This window comes from Phodopus roborovskii, unplaced genomic scaffold (assembly GCF_943737965.1).
Source record: "Phodopus roborovskii unplaced genomic scaffold, PHOROB, whole genome shotgun sequence".
NCBI lineage: Eukaryota > Metazoa > Chordata > Mammalia > Rodentia > Cricetidae > Phodopus > Phodopus roborovskii.
In genome coordinates, this window is record NW_026125250.1 from 120750 (window position 1) to 137374 (window position 16625).

General features: G+C 46.5%; 1 protein-coding gene across 1 annotated transcript in view; it reads right to left on the reverse strand.

The window, feature by feature from the left end:
• Positions 1 to 813: 813 nt before the first annotated feature.
• Positions 814 to 16625, reverse strand: part of LOC127227935 (integrator complex subunit 9-like) — a 28717-nt gene continuing 12905 nt past the window's right edge. Inside the window, exons 4-10 of the mRNA XM_051192294.1 lie at positions 12106 to 12166; positions 10283 to 10454; positions 6730 to 6854; positions 5112 to 5279; positions 3409 to 3507; positions 2615 to 2752; positions 814 to 1332 (exon numbers count right to left, since the gene is read on the reverse strand). Of these exons, the coding sequence (XP_051048251.1) occupies positions 1042 to 1332; positions 2615 to 2752; positions 3409 to 3507; positions 5112 to 5279; positions 6730 to 6854; positions 10283 to 10454; positions 12106 to 12166 (1054 nt within the window). The 3' untranslated portion in view covers positions 814 to 1041. The remainder of the gene's footprint in view (positions 1333 to 2614; positions 2753 to 3408; positions 3508 to 5111; positions 5280 to 6729; positions 6855 to 10282; positions 10455 to 12105; positions 12167 to 16625) is intronic.

Consider the following 16625-nt stretch of genomic DNA (forward strand, 5'->3'; position numbering starts at 1 on the left):
CACAGCTTGTATTACAGGTGAGCCTGGAAAGGCACTAGGTACTCAGGTTGGCCTTGAACTTGAGCAATACTTTTTTGCCTCAGCCTCCTGAGTATTGGGGTTGCAGGCTTGAGCTACCCTTGGCTAGCAGCATTTTAGGCAGTAATATGTATTAGAAAGATTAGGTTGCTGTTTATTGTGCTGTTTATTGTGGTGGATTCACAATTGTGTATCAGGAAGACAGCACAGTTAGGGATTAGTACTGTGGTTACTAGTGTCAAGGGATGAAATCTATCCCAATTCATTGCTGCTGCTGCCTCTTTTTGAGATAGCATTTCTCTATGTAGCCCCGACTGTCCTGGAACTCACTCTGTAGATCAGACTCAGGAGGCAGGTGGATCTGAGTGCTGGGACTAAGGGCATGTGGAACAGTCTGCAATTTAGAGAGATCATATGACCCACTAAGTTTTGTGATACATTCCTAAAACAACAACAACAACAACAAAAAATCAGTTCCTGTTTATGTGCTGTGTTGTTGGATATCTGTGATTCCTGGTGCTGGGAAAGGGTAAATGATCTGATGCTCCTGGCGTGTTGCTGCTTGAGATAGGTTCTAATGTGCTAAGCTGGCCTTGAACTTGCTGTGTATCAGAGGGTGACTTTGCACTCTCCAGCACTGGAATCTTATCTGCATTTTTGTAAACGGGGCTGGGTTATGATTAGGGCAGAGGTGAGACAGATGTGCTGTGGCATTTTTACTGTTGGGTGAAGTTTCAGATTCCTCCCCCCCCCCAGATGTTAAATCATTTAGACTGTAGTTCAATAGAACCAGGGTACTTCTATAAAAATAATATTTATTTTAGCAAAATGGGCCACAGAATAGAGCTAGATAGGTTCACTTTCTGATTTGGGGGACTGTCCTTTCTTAGGTATAGCACTATAGGCAGGTAAGTAAGTTCAAGAGTTGCCCCCTTTGGATCCTGAAAACACAGGCCAGTCATATTTACACTTCCCTTAGGAAAGGACTCCTGTCATGCTGTCACCCCCAAGCTACTCAAGAGCTCAGAATGGAAAAAGTTCTTGGTGTCCTGGCCAGAGACAGCACTCCTCTCTGGCAGCCAGAGGGCGCCACCAGACTGTCCGAGGTGAGGGGTCTAGGAGTTCACTGATGCCCCACTCAGAACTTCTGCAGGAACCTGAGGACCAGGTCCATAATCGTACCCTCAGAGTCTCGTCATTGTCACAGATGATGTGAGTTGAGTCTTCTTCAATCTGGATGAGTGTTTCAGCTTCCTGCAGCAGGACAATATGGCCCTTGGCTGTGTCTTCCACCTTAATGTCACTGAAGCCATGCTGTTCAAGAGAAAGAGGAGATGGCTACATTGAAAGCAAGGCCTGACTGAGCACTGGAGACTGGCATTACTCTCAATACAGCTCTTTCATATTTATACAAGGCCCCAATCTCACAAAAATGCCAGGAAAACCGCTGAATGGCTTCACCCTGTTTAGGGGAGTGTACAAGGAACTTGAACACATCCAGACTCTGAGATTCGGGGGGAAAACACCAGGTTGTTGACCTTGACATTTGCTCACATCCAGTCTACACTGTTCTGAGCCCTAGGAAATCCCCACTTCTCATAGCAAGGTACTGCTAACCTGGACATCTGGCAGCATCTTTCCAGCCACCTTTACTGCTAAGTGTAGCATCTCCTTAGAAACCAGAACTGCAGCTAAAGTACAAAGAGTTGCCTGGATGGGACATAAAACAGGTAAAGAGCCCAATGCAGGGGCTGCCTGTCTTTGGTTGCAGACTACACCCACTCAGCTTTGGGAAGGAGGTGAGGTATGCAGGGCCCATGCAATCAAAGGGGCTTGCTCCTGGATGAGCCAGGCAGGAGAAAAGGGTAAGGTCATTGTGGAAAAAGCAAGTTATTTTAAGGAGTAGTTTGAAAACTCATAGGTAGGAAAAAGGAGCCCTGTCAGGCCATGAGGGAGATGGGGGTCCTTTGCTCATCTGCAGGACTGTGGAAAGATCTAGAGAGCAGTGTGGGAAAATCAAAAGATGAAGACCAACCCTGCTGAGACAGGAAGCTGTGGTTCTGAGACTTGAAAGAAGTTGGCAGCTGAGACAGTGTGGTTATTAATAGCGTGGTAGCAAAATGTCCCTCCCTGCCATCATGTCCGTTCTCTAGAAGCATGTTCCCTGTCATCTTCAGCCCATCCCCCTCTTCCTAGCAAGGGTGATAATGTGGAAAGTGACCATCATAAAAATCTTTAAGGTAGTGTGCCCCTACCCTACCTGACCCACCCCAGCACCAATGCAGTCAAGAAATCTCCCCCTTTGAGCTAGAGAGATGGCTTCATGATTAAGAGCACTGGCTGTTCTTCCTGAGAACCTGGGCCCTGGTTCAATTCCGAGCACCCAATGGCAGCTCATAACTGTCGTATCAGGGGATCCAAACTCCTCTACTGGCCTCCTTGGGCACCAGGCATATATACACCCATACGGGCCCAGGGGATAGATGGCCACTGAGACAGGACTTAACTGTCTCCATCACAGTCTGAACCACTGGATGGCAGTGGTCTTCCTGAGCCTCATATCTGTCCTAGGAGCAGATCAGGCCCCCAAGCTCACCTTTTCCAGGGTCTGCACAAACTGTTCTACTGGGATGGAGCCGCTCAGCAGAGGCTTCAGCACCTTGCAGTCAGGAACGTCCTCACTCACCCGTTTCCTCTTCTTACTGCTGGCAGGCTGGGCGGGCCTGGGAGGGGGCTAGGACAGGGTTAAAGGCGCTTTCAGTGACAGCATCTTCACTCATTTGAGGCCATGACCTAGCTGGTCCTAAGTTACCCATGGCATGAAAAGCCAGGCTCAACATCACTTGGGTTCCATGTTTACATTTCCAGGGATTCCACTACATGCTGAAGTCCCTCCTAATGCACACTGGCATTGTGACTAAGAACAGACTCTGGTGTCTAACAGGTAAAAGCTGGCTGTGCCACCAGACAGCTGTGGAAAACATGAGACAATGAGGTCAGGCAGTCCTGGACCTCAAGGCTCTGTGAGGATTAGCCAGGAGAATGCATGGCAGCAACCAGCACAGTGCCCAGTACTCCAGTGCTAGCTTCAGGGGCACACAGGCAACACGGTGCATGCGCGGAAGGGAATTCTTCAGAGGTGAGTGCTGCCCACCCATTTGTCAGGCTTCGGGCCTTCTGGGCTGTGCTATGCGTGTGTTGTCTATAGCTTTCAAGTCCCACCCTGCAGTGCTCACGTGTGGGGCTCAACAAGAAATGTGCCCATGGGGTAATGGTGCTACTCCAGAGTGGGGCAACAGGACACTCCTTAGGACGGCTCATGTGGTTTGGGGCATGTGGCCAGAGCTTTCCCGAGGGAAGGGAGACTGGGTTCCCAGAAGCCCCCAGTACCTGAAGCACATGTTTGTTATCCTTTGTGTGCAGCACAGCCGAGACAGTTGCCAGGGAGATGCCAGGCTTGATCTCCATGGGCACCAGGGAGTCTGCCAGCTGAAAGCAAATGCAGGGTTTCAGATGGGCTCCCTCTGAGGGGGAGGGGAGAATTCCAGGGTGGATAGTGGCCTAGGGCCTACTGGAGCTCAGCATTCTTCTGTCCTGGTGGGAAAGGTCTCCAAGGGTGACCATTATATTTGTCTTAGATTTTACTCACACTGTTATAATCTAAAATGACCAGATAACTCATGGCATGACATGAGGTACACACTCCCACAAGTCTCCTGCCAATCACAGCGGGGAAAGGGTGGAGGTGGGAGTGGACAAGTGGCTAGAAGAGGGAGTGAGAACGCACGGTGGCTCCGGGGGCAATGCAGCAGGGACGAAGAGGGCAGCTTCCTGTCCCTATGTGCTGGACCTACATCTATGGACTGTCCTACAGATGGCAACATCTGCTGGGTGCATACGCCTTAATGCCCTGCTCCCCTATGACCATTTAAACATCAACACACAAGATGTGAGGGCTTTCCTACGAAAAGGAAGCAGGAATGGAGTGTGAGCTGTGCCACACTGTGGTGCAGTTACCAAACACCTGACTGTCGGGTCCCATCCTTCACCCCTGCCCTGTTCACAAACACACTCTGCCCCACAAATGCCTGTTCCCTGCACAGGTCAGGCTGGCATCATAGGGACCAAGTTGGTAAGAGAGCCCTGAGCAGTTGTAAGGTGGGGCTTCTCCAAGAGGACAAGTGATCAGCTGCACCCCTGCTTCCATGGGAGTCAGCCTAGAGCCCCAAACCCTGGGTCAGCACTTCAGGAGGGCAGCATGCCCCACCCCCATAAGAGGGGTCCTGTAACAGGCCCAAGCTCAGTGTGAGATCTTCCCTTTCTGGAAGACTACATCAAAGAGGCTGCAGAGGTGCTGCTGTTTGGGGTCCTTTAACTGCAGTGGATCTTAACCCTTTCGTCTTCCTGTGGTTAAATGACACTTGTGACTGTTGCCATGACAACCTTGACCCCCACATGAATCTGAACCTGGAGAAAGCACGCTTAGAAGCTGAAAGGACAGAGGCGGAGGAGCTGCAGGGGAGGGGGAGCAGAGCACTGGCAATTCTCAGAGAGAAAGTCGGAGAACCACTTTACTGCCTGGCCAGTTAAACTGTTTTCTGGAACTTTCCCCCAGGGAAAGCCACTTATGCCAAAGATATTCAAAGGTCTCCGCAGAGGCACTGAGAAACCCAAGTGCTGGAGGCCCCTCCTCTTCCTTGCCGTCGTCCCTAGCCGTCACTAAGCACAGCACCACCCAACTGTACCTTTTCCATTTCTGTGTGATAAAACCCAAGACAGCCCTGACTAGAATGTAAGGCATTCCTGTCCAGATAGAACCCTTAAATGATGCTGAAGTAGACACAAATAAGTTTACATTTCTCCTTTCTCAGACATGAGTTCCAGGAAGGATGGGAAACCCTTAGAGGGCACTAGCATCCTCCATGCTGGAGACCCAGGTGCTGCCTGCAGGGCCACACCACTGAAGGCTAAGGGAAGGAGCGGTCACGTGCCTGAGGGTCTGTGTTCTTTGCTTCATTTCTGACAGACTGGCCCTGTCCCAGAGGGCGCTCTGGCGGAAACTCGAGTTTAAGGGCGAAAGGACAGCAGCTCACCTCTGGCATGATTTCAATTTTCTCATAGCGTCGTTTGAAGGGCAGGGCGAGGACCTCAGCCCGCCGATAGGACATGGCTGGTGGCTGGCAGTCGATCATGAGGTCCATCCTGTGGGCCTGGGCCGGGGGTGGCTGGGTATACTGCTCAGGACAGACCACGTGCAGGGGCTGAGGAGCAACGGGACAAGGAAGTCACAGGAAAGGGTAGGAGCTGGGTGCAGTGCAGCACCCACCTCTTGCTGACCCTTGTTGTATCATCCTGAACACTCAAGCCACTCCACCAGGCCACTGGAGTGCATTCGCTCAAGCCTGCACTCCTGATGGGAGATGGGTACTGTGTGAGAACCCAGGAGGTGGAGGAAGGATCTGCTACCTCTAAGTGACTTTGGTGGTGACAAGCAGTGTGTCTACTCCCTATGCTAAGCTCAGTTCCTGTGACACTTGTCCCATCAGCTACTACAATTCCTTGACCAGTGTTCTGGGTTTGGCATATCTTAGGCTATCCCCAGGTCCGTGGAAACTGGCAGGCCACATATGCCTGCCTATCTAAGGATGACGGTGAACTGGAGATGAAACTATTTGTATAAACATCACTCAGCTGGATGCTAATGCTGTCCCTGCTCTGATTTAAGAGTTTGGATTAAGGCTCAAATTATTTCAAGAACAAAGGTTTCCAGCGGCTGGGCCTGGCTTGGTCTTTAGAGCTAGGGCCCTGTGTTGTTCCTAACCTGGCTAGCATCTGACAGCTCTGTGTCCCCTGCCTCAGTCTCCTCCAGAGTGTTAATCACTGGAGCTGGGGACAAGATAGCCTCTGATTTCTAATATCAGCATGTGACACAGTGGTATGTATGAAAGTGGCTTAGGGACCTGGACTTAAGTTGCACGATGTCCCTAGACATTTCCTCTGCATGCTGATGAGCACACAGGGCACTCTGTGTCCACCCAAGGTGACAGGCTAGGGCACTGGCATAAATCTTGCTTGCCTCCCTGGGGGTTCTTGAGCTTCCTGTCTCTTGTCACCCTGCCCAATCTCCTTTTGTATATGAGCACCTCCTCCTGATGGCACAGTCTGTGAAGATGATGAAAGAGCTAAGCTAGGAGATGGAGGAAGCAACTCTACCGAGAATGACCGGGTGAAGGCGCAGGTCCCTCAGCAGGCACTCAAGCTCTGGAGACCATGGTCAAGGCATCAGAACCCTTCCTCTCACAGAGTCCAAGCTGTCTTCCTTGCCAAGTCTAATTGCCTCCCCCCACTTGCTATCTCAATGCCTTGGCTCATCTCCTACCACAAGCAGAAATTTCCCCTTCACTACAACTACTTCCCTTTTCTGCAAAAAGGACTAACCATCAACCTACCACGGAACTCAACTCAGGATTTAGCTGAGTGACTGACTTGGAGGAGGGGGGTGGCCAGAAGTTATCCTCATCAAATAGACCTGTTTATGCCTTCTTTCCCTCCCTTTCCATTTTTTTTTTTTTTTTTTTGGAGGGGAACCTTTCAGAGAATTAAGATCATTTCCAGAAGTTTGAAGGGCAACTGGCAGCATTCACATCGTGGCTGTGCAGACCTGATTCACAGAGAGCCACATCCAGACCCTGGCCCACTGAGGAAACATACCTGCACTTCTTTAAGCAGCTTTGACACCTGGATAAAATTTAGTCGCGTGTCAATCGGGCAGTAGATGCACTTCATGGCCAGTGGTTGGTAAGGAGCCAGGGCCTCCAGGTAGGAGAAATCAGGCTCTGGGAAAGTATAAACAGGAGACTTTAACACACAGACGGTCTTGTGGGGGAATTCCCGAATGAGCAGGGACACAGAATATGGGCCACGGGAGGAAGAGGAGAGGCTGGGTGGACTCCTGTGATGATACTTGAATCCAAGAGCATGGGTGTGGCTCTAAGGCTTACTAAACAGAGACGACAGTGAGACCTGAGAGCAATACGATAAAGAAATGAACTTTTCTCTAAAGAAAGTGCCAGCTCACACATGGAAAGAAAAAGGAACCATGTGTGTAGTGTACACGGCAACTTCAGCACTCTGGAGACTGAGGCAGGGGGACTGCTAGTTTAAGGCAGCATGGGCTGCATAGTAGTGAGACCCTGTCCTAAAAGAACAAGAGTAAAGGTGTATATATAAAAGGTACCATGAGGTAAGCATCACAGTGATGGTTAATTCATGTGAATCAGCACTAAAGCTCTAGATCCAAAGCTTGTGTCCCCTGTAAGACAGTTTACTGCAACAAGACCTGGTAAAGTCACAGGAATACCCACCGGCTGCTCAAAGTGAACACCCGGGTGGGAGATAAAGCGGGCAGCACAACCTGATGTTACTCACCCCACAGACTGCAACACAGACTGCAAACAGGAGACCCTGTCAACAGGCTCCTGCCGAGATTGTCATTCGCCCACCAGAGCCAAGAGAACAGTATATTGTGCTCAGCCCACAATACCCAAGGGGCCAAGTACAGGTTGTTAAGACACGGAGTCCCTCCTCAGCTTATCTAACCTCTGAAGCAACAGAACTCAAAGAATGAAAACTTCTCCATGACTCCTGTGCTGAGGGCAGGAAAGGGCTGAAATACTAATACCAGCCAGAGGAGGATCCCAGCTCCCGGGAAGAGTTCACAGTCCAACAACATATAAGACCACTTTGCAGATAGCTGTGATGGGTCAGCAATGGGCAGAACCACATGTTGACCAGGACTGCTAACTAGGCATACTGCTGCATTTCTATTTAAACTTTAATCTTATGTTGCTACCTCAAAGATGGATCTATGGGTGCTAATGATCCTTTTACTGGTTCTTCATAATATGGCCACATTGAATAAATTGTTCTCTGCTTTCACATATTTTGTCTCTTTAATTGGCATAATAGGGATGGGTGGTTGAGCCTAGCTTTTAGGGTTGCCAGAGCCCAGGCTTTCATTCTAAGACCTCTGGTAACATGGCCACCCAGCAAGGGGATACTATACAGTAGGCATGACACGTGGGAAAGGTCAATGAAACATTCCCAAACCTGAGTGGGAATCAGAAATGACACACCTGCCCCTGAAGCCCAACAAGCCAGCACAAATGTCAGCACGCTGCCCAGTGCAATTGGGCATCTCACAGCCTTTGTTTTCTCAGCTGGCCTCTCTCACTATGCCCATGGAACCCCGTAACTACTGTCACATCAGCCACGGTTCATTAGAGAGCAGAAGAGACAGCCACTGCCTCACTACAGTGCTTTAACAATCTCAGCAAAATCCTGGTGATAGGCAGGTTTTAGGATTTGTGGATCAACAGCCTCTGATTTTGTTCTAAAGGTGGTCTGAGGACAGCAAAGCAGTCCTTGAGGGTCATGAGTGCTCCCGGTACAGCCGAGCCACCATGTCTTGCTGTTAGACGTACACTTCACAGAACATCAATGTGAGACAAGGCTTTTCAGGGACCACACAGGATCCATGAAAACCTTCAAATATCTAGCACAAACACAGAACATAACACCGCACCAAACCCAACATGAGCAACCCTCACCCTAGCTGCCTATATTCTTGCCTTCTACACAGGACACAGAGATGACTAATGAGCCCAACATCTGTGAATCAGTCTGTCACTCTGTCCCTGCTGGTATCTCTTAAGAAGTTTTCCCCCATGCTTCTTCCATCCTGGTGTGTGTACCTTACTGTAATGGTTGTATGGAATCCAGTTACTCTACTGCAGCCAAATTCTTGGTGGTCCCAGTCTGGGGCTGCCAACAGTTCTTACAAACTGAGGCTGAGCATGTGCCCTCATGTGCCCTGACCCAGATAACTACTGATGTAATTATACTCTCTAACCTCAAACCCAAGTTTTAAAAATGATTTTTTAGAAGGCTATTTTTATTTTCTGGTGTGTGCATGTGCCATGGCATGTGAGTGGAGGTCAGAGGACAATGTGTACGTATCTCCTTCCACCAACTGTCATGCTCGGCAGATCCTTTACCCAGCTAGCCATCTTGCTAACCACAAACCAAATTATAAGAAGGAAGAGCGTGAAGGACATTGTTGACAGCCACTGAGTGCCAGCGCTGCTCTGAGGTGCTAATACACTTCTCCATAAGGCCTGCATCTACCCAGACAGAGGGTACCAGTGATCCTATGTGTAGCAAGGAAAATGAGCCTAGGGATAGTGTGATGGCTATTTGTGGCTGTCAGCATGACTCCATTGGAAATGAACCACAATCCTGAAATGGAGGGCACACCTGTGAGAGATTATTTTTGCTTGGTTTGAAGTGGGTGACTCTACTTCTAGTCTGGACCTTTTAGTCCGGAAGACATATGTTTAATCTAGGTCACACCCTCTGCTGGGAGTCTAAATAACGACATAGAGGAGGAAGCCTTTGCTCTTTGCCTGCTTGCCCTCACTTTGCTAGCACATCCATTCCCTCACTGGCATTGGAGTCTACTTCTTTGGGAACCCAGTGTACACTGAAGACCAGCTGAGACGTCCAGCCTTGTGGACTAAGTGATTAGATTCTTGGACTTTCTGTTCACAGCCAGCCATTGTTGGATTAGCAGGACTGCAGCCTGTAAGTCATTTTAATAAATTCCATCATATATATTAATGAATGAATTCATTCTATAAGTTCTGTTATTCTAGAGCACCCTGACTAATACAGATGGGCATGGCTGAAGGTACAACAATCTTTCAAGATTCTGACTTCATAGCTTGTAAGATTTCTAAACTTCAAGGCAGTGTGAGGGCCTTATGCTGATAAAATAAGGAGATCCCTGTCACCTCTGAATAGCCTCATCTCACTAAAGGCTATGCTCCTGAGGGGTCTGTTTCCGGAAGAGTGGCAGTAAGTTAGAGCAGACCAGAGTCAAAGACCCCAGATCCAGCTAAGTAAACAACTACCAAATGGCAAAACCAGTCCAGCTACTGGAATCATTGAGGCTCTCAACATCTTACAAACCCTATCAGAGAGCAGCTCAGCAGATTTTTAGCATTGGAAAAAAGGATGGAAAGGAACAGAAACAAAAGTGTTTGACACACAGTTACCGACAATGCTTTACTCTTATTCCTTCATATCTATTTTACGCCTGTGTATTTTACTTTTGGAGACAGGCGGCCCTGGAATTAGGTCCCCTTGCCTCAGCCTCTCTGGTGCTGAGATTACATATAGGAACCTGTTTACTCTTAAAATTTACCTGTAAATATGACAGTGTTGAGACTAGACTTCCCCCAGAGCTCCATGAAGTGGACAACATCCCCGAACCGGAGGGAAGGATGCCCAGTGAACACCACACATGGCTGTCTGAAGTCATTGCTGAAGTCTCCATGGATGCTGGGGTAGTGCTTCAGCTTATTGGTCTGAATGAGCTAAAACACATTAAAAAAAAACCCAAGAGCTGTCAGCTGAAGAAATGACCGAAAAATACAATTGAGGACGATTAAAAAAAAAAAAAAAAAAAAAAAAACCAGACTAGGAAAGATATATTGCTGAAGCCACACCTGCCTGAGGACTGCTGTCAAAACTGAACCAGCTGGCTTATGCCAAAGGTCTGTGAAGGTAACTCCCCAGAGAGGATGCAAGTGAGCATCTGGAGGTGTTAACACCAGGAACCATCAGGGAAATACAGTCAGAGCAGCAGACACTGCTTATCCAGTGCAATAGCCAGGGGCTAGACCCACCGTATCTGGATGGTGAGGGTGTGGTACAGAGGCATCCTCCCTCCTTGCTGGTGGGATGAGAAATGGTATAGCCACGGTGGAAGGCATTGTTGCTGTTGTTAAGTGAATGTATACACACTCACCAGAGGACCCAGTCTCACGCTCCTTTGGTGTTGAACAGAACCCTGCCCATACACATCTGCACAGCATTCACTCATAATTGCCAAAACTTGAAAACAACTAAAATGTCCATCAGTGAGTAAATGAATGAACAGTTAATTCAGTGCTGAACAAGTTACGAGAAGAAGGTGATGGCATTCTGGAAAGGACAGTGTGGAGGCAGCGGCTGTCACAAAGTCCACTTGAGTCTGCACAGGCCTCTGAGTGTGGAGTAGGGTGATCGCCCAGAGTTCCCGTGTTTTTTTTTTTTTTTTTGACAATATTCTTATGTGACATATGGTATACAGGAACAAAGGTTCCAAGTGTGCTTATTGCTGTTTCTGAAGTGGTGATATCAGTTGAGAATTCTTTAACATAAAGTAGGAGAACTGTCTGAATTCACTGTAGTGTGCTTGTGATCCAGTACAGATGATTAAGCAGCAATAACAGTAATACCAACATGAGTCACACATAGAAATGTGCATGAGATGCCACCCGGTGAGCAAATGGCAGAAGTCAAACAGTGGCATGGAAACACCATTGGGTTTGTGCGGAAGGGACGTCCCATCTTGCTGACTGCAATGTTATCTTCACTACTGCAACTTTCCATGTGAACCAGGAATACTCAGTTGCTAAAGTGCTTGCAATACAAGCACAAGGACCTGAGTTTGGATAAAAAGCTGGTGTGCCTCTGTGACCAGTGCTGGGGAGGTGAAGTCAGGAGGCTTGAAGGCCAGCCAGCCTGGCTGAATTAATAAGTTCCAGGTTCAGTTAGAGAACCTGTCTCAAAACAAGGTGCGTGGGCAATTAACTGGTGCACACACATGAACACATATACAAATAGTTTAAACATTAAAGAAATATTATATGTGTGATCGCCATGACTAGAAAGAACATTTTGATAACAGATTTGCTCCTAAAAAAGTGGGGAGTAGATATTAAAATAAAAGTCCCTTGCAGAGACTATAGCAGAAGTGGGCTGTGAAATGTCCAGAGTTTGTAATACGATGTATTAATTAGAGGAGGAAAATGAATTGTGAGCTGGAGTACTTATCTTCTTTAAAAATCTGTCTGTTTTTAAAACAGCATCCTATTGTGAGCCCTGGCTGGCTTGGACCTCAGAGATCTACCTGTCTCTAATCCCATCATATCACCATCCACATTTCTTTTGTGTCTTGGTTCACTGGTTTTGTTTTCTTACCTCTGCATGCGGGAAAGGCGGTTCTGGGAGATACACTTTACTCTGTTTGTTGTGACAAAGCCTTTAAAGAGGAAGACACAGCAAGGCATTAAGCAGTGCACTGGCATTTACTGCCACCTAGTGGCAGCAGCACAAACAGGGAAATACACACATTCTTTTAAAGTAGGGATTTTTTTTTTTTTCTTTTCTACCCTCCCTCCCCTAGGGTTTCTCTGTGTAGCTTTGGAACTCGCTCTGTAGACCAGGCTGGACTCGAACTCACAGAGATCCTCCTGCCTCTGCCTCCTGACTCCTGAGTGTTGGGATCAAAGGCGTGTACTACCAACGCCCAGCTAAAGCAGTGGTTTTTTTCATAGGGCTTGCCTAAAACCATTGGAAAACATAGAAGTTTACATTATTGTTCATAACACTAGCAAAATTACAGTTATGAATCAGCAACAAAATAATTTTATGGTCGGGGGATAACAAAACTTGAAGAACTGTTTTAGGAAGGTTGAGAACCACTGTTTTAAAGCTTCCTGGCACTGACTCAAGTGAGTAAAAGCCAGGCCTACAGCTCATTCAGGACACTGTCTCTTGCAAGCAGTTTTTCTAAAGAAATAGACTACTTGTTTGGAGTAATCTTTGATTTATAAACAAGTTGGAGAGTAGTTTTCATGTTCTCAGTGTTAACAATTTACACGATTGTGAAACATTCTTTGTACCCAGCTCCTATGTGGTCCAGATGGCCTGGAACTCACAAGGGCTGGTGTGACACTGCTATGCCCAGGTAAGTGTATTAGACACTAAGGTTTTGGATATCATCATTGTAACTGTTTTGATTTTTGCTTTGTGCATGATAGACAAGAACTCTGCCCCTGTACCATGGCCCAGACTCGATTTGGGTTTGGCTATCTCCCCACTCCAGGGTCCTTTTCCTGTCCCAGGACCCAGCCTGAGACACCGCGTTACATTCGGCAGTGTCTGGGAGAAGAGCGCCTGCCTTTTCTGAGACAAGGCTTTTGCTGACGCACATGCCCTATTCCATTACAGAAGCACCGCTCAGCCAGCTGTAAGGGAACTAAGACAAGGATTTGAGTTTGAGGCCAGAGTGGGTTACAGAGTAAAGATTCTGGCTCAAAACAAAAACAGAGAAGCCTGGAAAACTGCAATTTGACAAACAAAACAATACAAAACAAAAAAAACCCTTTTAACTGACCAGTCAACGGGTAGTGACCAGGTTGGTCAATGCAAGCACACACACAAGCATGCACACCACACTATATGGTTTAGGAACCTATTTTAAGAACCCCGTGAGAATACTGTAAAAACAAGGGGTACAGGTGTCAGATTTATACACTTCTGAGGGCACTGTGGCACAGGAAGTCCCTGGGACCTTCCCTTCCACTCTATCCTCTAAAAAGAAAGCAAACCTAACAACCAAGCAAGCAAAATGTACCCTTAAGTCTGGAGCTGGGGTAGACACTGGGCTATTAGGGAGCAGGGACTTTTGCAGGCTACAGCAGAAGGCCCTGCAATCAGGAACTACAGAGTGGCTTCCAACAGACACAAGGAAGCAGTTGGGTCTGAGGTTGTCCTCATTCCAAGCAAGAAACAGGGGAAGCGGCAAGACCCAGTGAATGGATGGTGGTTCTGGCTTGGGATGACCAGGCCTAACTTGGTTCCACCACAATCTCTTGCTGCGTTACTCCAGGCTTCATCTCTAGACAGCAACTTCGTTTCCCATCGGGAGAAAGTGCTTTGCAGGCAGGCTACACCAAGGGGGCTAGCAAAGTGAAACAAGGTGCCTAAAGCAAGTGGGGACTTTGACCCTGACTGAGAGCAGCTACCTTTGGGCTTCAGGCCACACTGGAATGGTGACATTTTCAAAATCCCAGTACCTTGTGGCTTTCAGATGGTTACCAGCTGCCTAGAGGACTCCCACATATAGCTCAGGACAAGACTGGCAGCTGGTAGGAGGGAGGGCGGTGACCTAATGCTGGGAGAGCTTCCCACAATTCCTAAGTCACTCAGGAAAGACCATATGCCTAATCTCACTCCTCTTTACACCATTCCTTCTCCCTTTCTTCCTAATGTTTCCCGCAGAACCCTTGGGCAGCTAGTCTTCCATCTTTTACCAGCTGCTTTTTGGATGTTACTCCTTTCCCTAAGCAAGCACACTCATTCTGTGGCTCCTGCCACTCAAGCACATCCCAAGCTGGAATGGCAGCTCTGGCTCCCAGATCTCTGGTCTGGTAGTGTTTCATGCTGCTGAGGCTGGCTTCAAACTCACTATGCAGCTGAGGCTAGCTTTGATCTATGAATTTTCCTTCCTCCAGGCTCCTAAATGCTGTGAGTAGAAGCCTATGCCATCATTCCCTCGCCTAGTATTACTTAGTTCTTAAATTCTCTCTCTTTTTTGAAGGTTTATTTATTTTTATTTTGTGTGTGTGTGTGTGTTGTATACATGTATGTGTGTGTACCACATGTGTGCAGTGTCCGCACTGGCTAAAGATAGGATCTACCCTTGGGACTGGAGCTTCAGATACTTGGGAGCTGCCATGTGGGTCCTGGGACTTGAACTCAGGTCCTCTGAAAGAGTATCCATGCTCTCAACCTCTGAAACATGTCTCTAGTCACCCTGACATTTTAGTTTTGATAAATATGTTTGGTCACAAGTGACATTAACATCAAGGGAAATCAGATGAAAGGTGTACGGGAACTTTGTATTATTACACTTTTCTGTAAATCTAAAATTATTCTAAAGTACAAAGTTAATTAACCAGAAAAACAAATCAAGATAAAATTTAAAAAATATCAAAATGAGAAAAATGGCTAGAGAATGTTAACAAAAAGTTAATATCTTTAATATATACACAGAGTTCAAATACATAAGAGATATAAAACCTCTAAGAAGTAAATGAACAAAAAAAAAAAAAAAAAAAAAAAGGAATAATTTACATGAAAGTCTTTCTGGCAAGTAGTTTAGTGTCAGATAATGAACTTTAAAAAAAAATATTTCTACCCTTTATTCCAGTAACTCCACTTTTAGTAACTTACCTAAGGCAAATGCTATCATCATACATATATAAAATAGTATCAATTTATGACTTATTCCTAAAAGGAAAAGCCCTGCCAGCCAATAGCAAGATAATAAGCTAAATTATACAGATGCGAGTGATGTAAAAAGGAGACAATATTACAGCCCTGTGTTACTTTTTTTTTTTTTTTTTTTTTTTTTGAGATAAGGTCTGACTTATAGCTGAGTCTGGCCTTGAACCCATGATCCTCCTGCTTCAGCCTCCTGAGTGCTGGGAATACAAGTAAATGGTGGTCTTCCCAAAGACTTCATAATGGTTTAATATAATTAAATGTTTTCTGCTACACAAGCACTGCACTACTGAGCTAGAACCCTTTAGGAAAACAAAATCAGAATTTAGACTAAATGGTCACACTTGGCAAGGTGTTGTCTCAAAACTGTTAACTAGGTCTCATGCTAACAGTGGGTTTATCCTGACAGTGGTGGTGTTGGCTCATGGTCTCTATGTTTTTTTTTTTTGTTGTTGTTGTTGTTTTTGTTTTTGTACAGTAAACATGGATTACCCACGTACAAGCTAACAAACACCTATAAAACAAAATCACAGAAAGACCCTACAGTACTCTCACCCTTGTGTACTCTGGGTGACAGCCATACTTGCAGCCACATACCTGGTGAGGTGGGTGCATTGTCTACTGTGCCTTCAGGGCTGCGCCCAGGAGTGTGTTGCAATATTTTTACTGGGGATCTGGATGAAAACAAATTTCCAGCATCCTGATTCAATCTACAAATAAAGTTTAGGGCATCCTATGTGGGAAAGATACCTGTGTGTAAAGGATAAAAATCAGTGAGGACCAACAACAAAGTATAGTCCTACCCACCAAGATGAGCAGTGTCAATTCAGGGAGAAACCACAATTTAGTGGGGAAGAAAATCCCCATACCAAAGTCATGGGTGGGAGCAAGGGTCATACCGCTGGGATACACTAGGACAGAGTAATGTAAAATTCTGTTTTCAGCCAGTAGTAGTGGTGGTGAATACCTTTAATCCTAGCACTTGGGAAGCAGAGGCAGGTGGATCTCTGTGAGTTTGAGGCCAGCCTGGTCTACAGAGCGAGATCCAGGACAAGCTCCAAAGTAATCCAGAGAAATCCTGTCTCAAAAAACCAAAGAGAGAAAAGAAAAACAGGCTATGGAAATAAAACTCTAGCTTTTCTTACTAGATATAGTCAATTACAACAAGGTGAACTTGGGGGTGAAGACCTTTTAGAATGGAACTAACTTCTCTTTTTAGTAGGTAGGAAAGTAAGCAATGATTTTTCCTTTCTTTCTTTCTTTCTTTCTTTTTTTTTTTTTTTGAGAACAGACAAGACTCTTTAATCCTCTCCTTGGTAACTATGCTTCTAAATTCTTGAGGTATGTGGGATTTTACTTTCAGTAGTTCAATCTTTTGATCAGATAGACCAGACACACAGACAGACAGACACACATAGAGACTCATTTTC